At 37.9% G+C, this 11,463-nt stretch overlaps 1 protein-coding gene across 3 annotated transcripts in view; it reads right to left on the bottom strand.

Moving 5' to 3' along the window:
• Nucleotides 1–3,163: 3,163 nt before the first annotated feature.
• The window catches only part of lef1 (lymphoid enhancer-binding factor 1), a 52,307-nt gene continuing 44,007 nt past the window's right edge, over nt 3,164–11,463 (bottom strand). For all 3 annotated transcript variants that reach the window (XM_048196286.1, XM_048196284.1, XM_048196285.1), the window contains one exon: nt 3,164–4,472. In XM_048196286.1, the coding sequence (XP_048052243.1) occupies nt 4,393–4,472 (80 nt within the window). In that variant the 3' untranslated portion in view covers nt 3,164–4,392. The remainder of the gene's footprint in view (nt 4,473–11,463) is intronic.

Raw genomic sequence — 11,463 nt, 5'->3', positions numbered from 1 at the left:
GTCCAAATACAGTTTGTAGCCACTGTATGCACGTGATTTACAGTAACCTAATAGAGAAATCGCATTAAAAAAATAAAGCATTTTAGTTGAAGCTATAAATAATTAAAATAGCATGTTTATATTCACATGATTTGTGCTTTATATTAACTTTTGGTACTTCTGAAAGTTGGTTTGCTGATTTAATTTTTTTACTACAATCTGACTTCTGAGTTTCTTATGTTACATAAGGCACTACAGTGAACTCAGATGCTCTTTCTGTGGACTCGCATCACATTCTGCTGTCAAAGACATGTAAGAACTTTGCCTTCTGAAGAATTCATGAATATATTTTCAATTCTTAACTCTGCAATGCATATAAACATGTGCATTTAAATCAGATATGTAGTTCCAGTTGTTGCAAACTTCCTTGGACTAAAAAATAATAATAACTGAAGGTAGGCCTGCAATAGGGTTTTTGTGGAAGTTGTGAGCATTTATCATCAATAGTATTCAGAAATTTCAAATGGAACAATTATTTAAAACTATCTCTCTAATTTTAGAGTCTAGAATAACTACAATGTGTTATGATAAACATATTCATACAATGACTGTAAACACTTAGTTAATCTAATTGCATTAGATTAAATATTAGTGCAGCTGCAAAGAAATGATTTCCTAGCTTTTCAACTCTCTTTTTTCCCGGACGTTGAGGCCTTCCTGGGAGTTCCGCCGTCTGAGTACTTTATGGGAACAGTGGAGAGTTTCCTACTACAGGGTTTTCCATTTCAAACAGCCGTTTTTGTTTCATTTCTCTGGCTTCCATGTTGTGGTGAGATTGTTCTGAGGCCGCTGCTGGTCACTTTGTGTCTGAGGTTCTGGCAGACCGCCATTACACTGCTGCAGCCCACGGAAGAGGAGAGCAGAGCAGCTTCAGTGAGTAAATGACCACACCGACTTCACGACAGAGCAATGAGCACTTACATATTATGTTCGAAACTAAGAGATATCAAAGCTCACAGCACCGTTGAGCAGAACTTTTTAGCTTCTTAAACTTTCGTTAAAGTTAATTAGCCCACATATTGTATTTTTATAGGGCTTTCAAAAAAACGCGTTAATTTCTGCGAATAATAGGCCTTTTTTTCGGTTCAAATATTTAAAATATACCGTCTCTATGTCGTTTCTACATTAATTAGGCGATTCATTGTGCAATTATACACATTTTAATGTCAGGTGCGATTAACTGCAGAAAAATGTGCGATTTAAATCGATTGACAGCACTATTTTTATGTTAAATTAATATATTTAACGGGCTATTAATATTTGTTTGAGATCAAACAATTAGACCCACGATTACAAATAGCCTACTATTCACACAAATGTTATTTATTGTATATGAATTTAAAACGAAAGTTTAAACCACATAAGATGTGTGTGTGTATATATATATATATATATATATATATATATATATATATTTATATATATATTGTTTATGTTATAGAGCAATATTCTATAATGTAGCCTACTACATCAAATAACCTACTACATCACATTTTATTGTGGGTCCATAAAGGTACTAGAAACATATTTAAATCTGTTCATGTGAGTACAGTGGTTCAATATTAATATTATAAAGCGACGAGAATATTTTTGGAGCTCCAAAAAACAAAACAAAATAACGACTTATTTAGTGATGGCCGATTTCAAAACACTGCTTCAGGAAGCTTCGGAGCACAAATGAATCAGTGTATCGAATCATGATTCGGATCGCGTGTCAAACTGCCAACGGCTGAAATCACGTGACTTTGGCGCTCCGAACAGCAGATTCGATACACTGATTCATTTGTGCTCCGATTCTTCCTGAAGCATTGTTTTGAAATCGGCCATCACTAAATAAGTCGTTATTTTGTTTTTTTGTGCACCAAAAATATTCTCATCGCTTTATAATATTAATATTTAACCACTGTACTCACATGAACTGATTTAAATATGTTTTTAGTACATTAATGGATCTTGCGAGAGGAAGTGTCATTGCTCCCTATGGAGGCCTCACGGAGCCATCGGATTTCAACTAAAATATCTTAATTTGTGTTCTGAAGATTAATGAAGGTCTTACAGGCGTAGAGCGGCATGAGGGTGAGTAATAACTGACAAAATTTTCATTTTTGTGTAACCCTTTAACACTTTTAAAACCGAAACTGCAGCATTCAGCGTTTAGTCGTTGTAAAATGCTTTTTGCCTTGAATAAATGCATGTAAATGACGAGCTCATGTGACAAATTCAATATTTTTTATTCATTTACATTCAGAGAGTTTACTATAGGTGATTTATCAGATTAATATGAGTAGTAGGGTAATGAGGCAGTCATGTGTTTATTTCATCTTCGTCCGGTAGATGGCGCCCAACCATATACATTGCTCTTTATAGCCAGTTCAGTTGTTGCAACAAATTTATCCTTAATGAGACCAAAAAACACTTTTGCCAAACATGAACACAACACCCATAGAAAAGCATCAAGACAGAACAAAAGACTGTTACTAATTATAACTATGAATCATATAGGCTGAAATGACAAGCATTTTATCAAGAACGACTTAAACATGGTAACAATTACATTTTAATGTAGCTGGTATTCATATTTAGGTTTGGGTTGGGAACTTACTAGTACAAACACCAAATGTTCATAACTAAGATGGCGGCATTTCATGCATAAGGTGGCACTGTAGTACGTTGACGGCAACTTGGTGAGCTTTACTGATACTAAAAACATTTATGCAGAACATCTTACATACACAGTATGCTGTCATAGTGAATCTGCCATTGCATTCAGCATGCCTACTGAAAGACTCTGCGATTAAAATCATGCTTTATATAATGTTACACGCCCAATTTGAGCATTTGTAAGGAGCATAATGAATGGCCATCTAATTTTTTTTTTTTTTTTTAGCTATATTGCAAATCATCCCTTATTATCATGTACTTAAGGCCGAATGAATATTCAAATGCATATTAAAATGAACACTAGCTGCATTTTATTTCTCGTTGATTTTAAGAAGCCTTTTGAAGTTTCCCCAGAGATCCACAGGATACATTCTATAATGCTTCTTGTAGGATGTAGAAATGCACTCTCTACATATACAGAGAAAAATGTCTGTGTATAATAAAATAAACATACTGCAATAAATTTTCAGTCAAAGATGCCTATTTATTTTCATAAAAAAAGACATGTTGAAACAGTTCGAATGTGAGCACTTGGAAGCAAAATGCTACACCAAGTTAACGATTCAAAATATGACAATGAATGTAAAAAAAACATCATCTGAAAATGCTAAAAGAGAATAATTAAAAAGAATAAAATGTGGAAATGTTTGCATGGAATAAACATGGTAAGAGACCACTCTATTACCTACCAGAGAGACAGAGGTACATTGCAATTAAAGAAAGACTGCCAAGTGCTGGGGTAAATATATATAGATATATATCTGCTTCATTTGACAATTTAGATCAATAAAATATAGGCCTCTGGGTACCTACTCTTTCACCTTTGTCCTAATGTTGCCTGCAAAAATACCAAGAAAAGTGACATCCAGACATCTCTTTTTAAAAAGTACACATTGAGCATTATTTTACATCTGCGCAAGTAGAGACTGAGAAGTCAATATCCGTTACAAATAGTTATCAAAAAGAAGACTTTCAAATGTTATTTCTGCAAGACGCTTCAACAAGAAAAATGGCTTTCCTGTCTCCAAGCTTATTTTCATATACCATTATATATATATATATAAAATAATGATTAAAAAAAAATCACTTAAAATATACACCGAGAAATGAAAATAAAGAAGAACAAAACAAAGCATTCAAAATAAACTTGAACCCAAGATGTTGAGGAAAAATCAAAACATCGACCCTTTTTTGCACCAATGTGTCAAAATGCAAAACGCAACCTACGGAGACCGTTTCCAAGGGAACGTGTGATCCCTAAACTGTTGCGATAGAACGTTGTGAGGCGTGTTGGGCCCCCGCGATGCTACATTTTACGGGGCGCGAAAGGAAGTGAGGGAGTGACTTAGTGAACGCACAAAAGGTGCCAAATAACTTAGAATAACTTAGGAACAGGTGTAGGAGCGTGTGTGTTTGTTTACATGTGGCCGTATGTGCGCTTTACAAACGGTCGAGGAACATAATCAGTGCAACGCCTCCGGCTTCGGGAGTGAATTCAGGACAGAAAAACAAAAAAGGAACGTTCAAACGAGTATTCACGGGTCTGCGTGAGGGCCTGTGTTGGTGATTGTCTGTTCTCAGTTCATCGTCTCTACAGCAGCGCCTGCAGCCGAGGAGCAGATTCAAGGACCGGGACCCTCTGGATATTCCGCAGGGGTCAAGAGGTGACGGAGGGGTGAAAGGTTGAGGAGTCTAGCAGGCTTCCATCTCTAAAAGGGGGCCTGTAGCTGCTGTCTTTGCTTTGCAAGAGGAAAAAGAAGTCCGTTTTCCTCCTGTGGAACACAAATGGAGAGGAAAACATGGTTAGATGTTAAAAAGTTATATGTATATATATGGTAACACTTTAGTTTAGGGTTTGATTCTCACTATTAATTAGTATATTAATGCCTTATTCTGCATGACCATTTTCTACATCCCTTAATCCCACCCAATACCTAAACTTAACAACTACTTTACTAACTATTAATAAGCATTAATTAGGAGTTTATTGAGGCAAATATCATAGTTAATAGTTATAATAATAATAATAATAATATCAATAATGAGAATTGGACCCTAATCTAAAGTGTAATCATATATACACATTTAAGATGTGCAACATATTAGGCACATTACCATTTTATTATTATAAATCATAATCAAAATATCACAATCAATGTTGTGAAGGTTAGAAGATGTAAATATTCCGATTACTTCATAAAGTAATGTAACTGATTACATTACAAAACATCATTTTGTAACTGATTACATTACAACCAGGCGGGGTTAACCTTACAGTAGTACTTGAATGATTTTGAAAGTCTGACAGTAATCAGTGTTATCACTTGAATTAAGATTACAGTGATTCAATTGTAAAGCAAAGCCAACACAAAATCGGACTTTAACACCTCATTTTTGAGATCAAATCACTGGCATTTAACAATTCTTTAGAAAAACAAACATTTAATGCATATAAAGCATATACATAAACCCAAATAGGAAATACTCAGTTACTGAATAAGTCAGTATGCGTCCTATTCTGTGTCCTAAACTCCTGAAACATTGGTGTCTCATATTTTAGAGCAGTCAATGCAATTTACGAAAGAAATCAATTAAACTAATTAATATTATTCAATATATCCTAGCTTTTTCATAAGTAACTAATAAATTACAAATTTTTTCTCAGTAACTGTAACTGATTACAGTTACATTTATTTTGTAATTAAATTATGCAACTCCATTACATGCAACTAGTTACTCCCCAACACTGGTCACAATTCATAGTAACTGTACAGTCTCAAGTACATTTTGTGCATGAATATTCTCTTTGACAACATATAAGAATTTTGCAAAATACATTGAGATCTATTTTAGACCAATTTCTGATTTTTTCCCCCGTGCATTAAGATTTGTGTATTGCACGTTAGGACAGAGCAAACAAATTGGCACATTCAAAAACGTCCCCTAGTAGCATGCCATTTTGAAAGAAAGAAAAAAATCCCCACATCCAACATTAACCAAGAATCGCATTCTAAACCCAAAGTTTTTCCATCACAAACTGTTTGTCCAATCAGAATCCCTTTTGAGATGTGAAATATTAAATGTAACCGACTATTTTGGTCGACAAGCTGTATGGGGCTATTTCAGAAGTGCATCAAATGGAATTCCTGATCAAAGTGAGAAGCAGGAATACAGGAGCAAACCTCTGATGGATAAAGCGAGAGAGAAAGAGAGAGACGGATAAAATGCAAGACTAGTAGCGGGCTCCTCCCTGGAGCGGAGGTCGAACGCAACCTTTTTCTGTGAGATGTCAGTTTTGCTCCACAACCCCACCCTGGACCACTTTCACACATAAATACACTCGTACACCCATGTGGACGGCTTTACCACATGTGGATGAAAGGCAACTACTTTTCCAGGGAGATCTGACCCTGGTGCCGAACGAGGAGAGAGAAAGAGAGTCACAAAATAAAGCGAGGGGGGACGCTTTTATTTACCTCCCATGCCCACCCTTTTCATCCCATGATCTCAAAGCTTCCCTGTGCCCTGCGCCCCCTTCCTGGAGAGCGTTTTCCTTCCCAGCCGCAGATGAAAAAGGCTGGCATGCTTTCCTGCCTTTCCCCGCCAGCCTCCTGTTGGAAGGGGAGGGGGCGAGTCGGGGTGTTTGGAGAGGTTAGGACGGTGCCGTCGGGCCACGCTTTACAGTCCTCTCCGATACAAACGCAGGGATTCAAGAGCTACTTCCCATTTGCGCTGTGGAATGTCGAGGCCCTGCTCGCAGGAAATGAAACGCTCCTCTGTATTCGAGGGCCAGCCTCTATCCGTCCTTCTCTTCGGCTCACTCTGCGGTAGTGAGGCTGTTCTTTGAAGTGTGGGAGGTTAAGATAACAGGCATGGCCCTGTGTCACTCAATTGGCCCGTTCACCTCCTGGGGCAAATCAAAAAAGCCTGCAGCTGGGACCAACACACCTCCTTTCCCCCGGTCTAACCCTTCCCTTTCCCCAAAAACCAGAGAAGGTAGCTTGAAGTGGTCGGAGACCAGGAAAAAAATATTGTTCTGAAAAGCTGGAGATAGTGGGCTGCACTTTTGAGTTTGGTGAGTTCACTAGGACGCAGCACTAACGGTAGGAAAATTGCTTTCGAAAATAGTCAATGATAAAGGAAAATAAAAAATAAAAAAATTCTTATTGAGTATTCTTGGCTAATTTCCAGTAAAAATGTCTAAAAATCCTTGAAATAAAAAATATTTTATGACTTTTTGAGTTCTACAGAGAATGCATTATGTGAATGTTTTATCTTACTGCGCTGTAAAAAATGTTTCATTTTTTCTCAAGTAAAAAAAAATCTAAATCTATATAAAATAAAATTTATGAAAAACAGGATCTTTAAAAAAATTGCTTCTAGAAAATGCATTATGAATTAAAGGTCCCGTTTTTCGTGGTTTTTTGAAGCTTTGATTGTGTTTATAGTGTGCAATATAACATGTGTTCATGTTTCGCGTGTAAAAAAACACAGTATTTTTCACATAATTTACTTATCTGTATACCGCTGTTTCCACTGTCATAAAAACGGGCTGATGACTTCCTTGTTCTATGAAGATGTTCTATCAGACCCGGTGATTGGACTGCGGGATGAAAATAACAGCGTTTCGACGACATGGCGACAAACACACTCTACAAACGCAACTCTTGTGTATTCCTGTGGGCGGACATCATTAAAGAAGGAAGTAGAGGGATGTAGTCCAAACTGGCCGTTCGATGTAGGCGACTTCTGTTAAATAAAATATCTCGCTTGGCATTGAACTTTGAGCTTTAAAATTTTACAGATTTTATTTATACTCTAACAACAACATTACACACTAACTAAAGTTTGAAACATGGGATCACGAAGAACGGGACCTTTAAAAATACATTCACTGAAAAAAAAAAAAAAAAAAAAAAAAAAAAAAAAGAAGTATTACATCTCATGTAAATATATCCTGTTTTTTTTTTTCAGTGTGCCTATAAAAACAGTGGAAGTCAAGGGTGAAAATGACAACAAAGGCCCTGTCCCAAATGGCACCCTAAACACTTGCGGTCTTCCTACGAGTCTGTACTTTCCTGACGTAATGCTACACGTCCACAAGCCTGAAAGTGCATATAAAGTGTGCCATTTGGGACAGGGCTAAAGGATGTGCAAAGAGGTCCATAGATTTGTAACAGCAAAAAGTAAAAGACTAGTTGTAAATGCCCTCGAAAATGCTTTCGAGACGGATTTAAATCCGATCACTCAAACCACTTCCAGAGGTGGTTAGAGAGGAATTCCAGATGGAACTGGACAAGTGTAAATGCATCTGGTTGTTGAAACCACATATGTAAATTTTACTCCTCCCAATATTGCAAAAAATAAATGTGTTAGAGCGTGTCATAGGCTAAATAACATGTTATAGCAGATACTCAACATACAATCACCTTCATTAAAGGCACAATATGTAATTTTCACCACTAGAGGTCGCTTATTCAAAACAAAGGTGTATCTTGATTTTGCGGAATGATGGTAGGTGTTGTCTTCACTTCTGCAGCTGGTGGAAGAGAATCCGACAAGACAAGAACAACACAAGGCTCGATAGCACAGCCGCTTCCACTTCTTCAAGTCATGCGTATATGGGGTACACAGCGCTGTTTATCATATTAGATAATCATTTGTGTGTTGAAAGTTGTTATAGTGCTACTATAGTGCGTTCGCTCGGCGGCTACTGTGAGACACTTAATGAACACTACAGTAAGCTAGATCGATATTAGGCATGGTAAAACATGGTACTCGCTGTAAATCAAGAAAATGAGATTTAAACAATAAGACATCCTGTTTTGAGCTATACATATAACAATGATTAGTTTTTTGTGTATGAATGTATTCAAACAGTTGCTCACCTGTCCAAAAATCTTACATATTGTGCCTTTAAGTAGTGAGACTAAATGATCTTACCAGCGCTGATGCCGCTCTCTGTCCTGTTATGGTCTTTGATCTTGAAATTAGCTGATAAATAAAATGCAGCTCATATCTGTTGCTTTCATTGACGTGAACTCTGTTAAATTTGCATATAGCAGGGGAATTAAATATATATATCTCAGTAAAAACACATGAAGTGACCAGGTGTAAACAGGCCCTTAGCTGTACGTAAGGAATTGGAGAAGGTTCAAAGCTTTACAATGAAATACTGGCAGGGAACGCGAGTATGGACGAAGAGCTCAAATCTGGGTTGTGTTAAGCCTAGTCAGCTGAAAAGGTCCACTTTCACACCAAACTGACTTTGGACCAGTGACCTTGTGTTGTAGCACTTGGCTTCGTTTCTGGTTTGGCAGCGTCCTTCAAGAAGTCCATAAAAATTCAACAGGCACTATAACCAATGATCTGTTAGGAGGAGGACGGGTTCAAAAATCCCCGGCTTGAGTAATAAAAACAGCACCTGGATGAAAAATCTGATTTAAACAAACCACTTCGTTCAGTCAGCACTTCCTTTGGCCCTGAGACAGTAACATTAAAGAGGGGAAAAACTCCTACACAATTACGTCTGTATAACTGCAAACCAACCGTGGCTGGGGCCTTTCTCCTTCGATCTCTTTAAAAAGGCAGACCAAAGAATGTTCACCTCAATAAAACCCTTAAAACAAGAAAAAGCATCAGGTGAGGGTAGGGGACACGAGAAGGGTGAAGGCTTGAGTGGGGTCTGCCCACATCTGAGGAGCGGTGGGATGGGAGCCCGGGAACTACGTGCTCCTGCAAAGCCTGAGCTGCAAGCCAGGGCGGCACTATCAAAGAGCAGCACAATGACTGCTCCCCTCCACCGCCCGGCCGCTTCAAAGGCCTCGCCACCGCTCGCAGTCAGCAGCGGGAGGGAGGGAGGGATGGGGGAAGAGGAGCGGGGGTTCCGCCTGCTTTCACAATAGGAGCCAGATTTACTCCCTAGGAGAGGAACTCCAGAAAAGAGCAGACGACGGCTGGGGCGTGAAAGAGCGAGATCGAGGGGAGAGGAAACGTAGTAGACGCCACATAGTTTACTGAATCCTCTGCTGCTTGCTGCCGTGCTACAGTAGGTCTACATCTGGACACGTGTGAAACCTTCCAAAGATCTAAACCAAAGATCTGATGGGGGTGATCTGCATTTCGCATGTTCAATACAACAATTTCTGCATGTTTGTTCCTTGCACCTACATACCGGCAAAACTCCCAAACTCTTTTTATAGCGCTGCAGAGTTTCTTGGCAGCAATACATGGAAGGAAACCTCTGGGTTTCCGCTGCCCTAAGTAATATTAATCAGTTTATTGTAAGTGACTCATACAGTCATACTCGAGGGTTAAGCGTCATGCAGAATTGAATTGAGAATTCATTTTAAATTTCAATTCAGATCCTGAATTTGAATCGAGGTAGGAAACAGAATGCAGTATTGCAGTTCCAATCTGAATGAGGAGGAACACAATTTAACTGAAATCAGAATGAATCCATACAATTCTTCTTCTTAACTAGAAACAATGTATGTCAACACAAAGTCTTGTCTGAAAGTTTTGAAAAAAGACGGATAGATGGATGGATAGATAAATAAATTGAAATTGAAATAAATTCATTTATTTTTTGTTTGAGAGTTTAAAAATCCCCATGAAATCAAAATGGAGGTTTTTTGGCTTTTAGTATGAATACGTTAGTCTTACTGTTATCTATAAGTTAGTGTATTCCAAAACAATGTCAAAATTCACATTTAGAAGATATAAACTCACAGTCTCTCACTTCCGTTCAATACGAATCATCGATTTTGATGACATCATGCTGCACTTCAGCTTCTCATCAGATTTTCTGTCCAATCAAATGCTCTCTAGAATCTAAAGCGTCCCGCCTCCTACATTATAAATAGATGCTAAAGCTACGGCTAAAATCAGTCACTTGTTCACACATTTATTATTTTTTACATGATAAATGGCACATAGTGCACTATATAGGGGATCAGGAATGATTCAGACTGTAAATATGCTTTCCATTGGGGCGAATGAAGTCTGGTTTCGCATTAGTGTCACACGAACCACAGCACACACACAGTCTGCTCCGGTTTAGAGAGACGACAGCACAGAGCAGATCATATGTGTGAGTCAGTGCATACCTAAAAACACATCAGACCCATTTGAGTTCTGCACAGAATGTTATATTTTAAAGCGATATGGAAAAGTTTAGGAGGAGAAGCAGGCTGAGTTGTGATTTAAATGAAATGCTATTGGCTATTTTAAAAAAGGGGAGGAGCTGTTCGATATGTCCCACCCTGTCTTCCTGTTTCAGTGGAGATTACGTCAACACATTGAATAATACTGCGCGTTTTAAGGCACTTTAGTGGGCCTTTAAAGGGTCAGTTCACCCAAAAATGAAAATTCTGTCATTTATTACTTACCCTCATGCCGTTCCACACCCGTAAGACCTTCATTAATCTTCAGAACACAAATTAAGATATTTGAGTTGAAATCCGATGACTCCGTGAGGCCTCCATAGGGAGCAATGACACTTCCTCTCTCAAGATCCATAAAGGTAAACATATTTAAATCAGTTCATGTGAGTACAGTGGTTCAATATTAATATTATAAAGCGACGAGAATATTTTTGGAGCGCCAAAAAAAACTAAATAACGACTTATTTCAAAATTTCAAAACACTGCTTCATGAAGCATCGGAGCATAATGAATCAGTGTGTCGAATCTGTTGTTCGGAGCGCCAAAGTCACGTGATTTCAGCCGTTGGCAGTTTGACACGCGATCTGAATTATGATTC

This window comes from Megalobrama amblycephala, linkage group LG7 (assembly GCF_018812025.1).
Source record: "Megalobrama amblycephala isolate DHTTF-2021 linkage group LG7, ASM1881202v1, whole genome shotgun sequence".
Taxonomy (NCBI): domain Eukaryota; kingdom Metazoa; phylum Chordata; class Actinopteri; order Cypriniformes; family Xenocyprididae; genus Megalobrama; species Megalobrama amblycephala.
The sequence above is the reverse complement of the archived record's forward strand: the minus strand, read 5'-3'. Positions and strand labels throughout refer to the sequence as shown.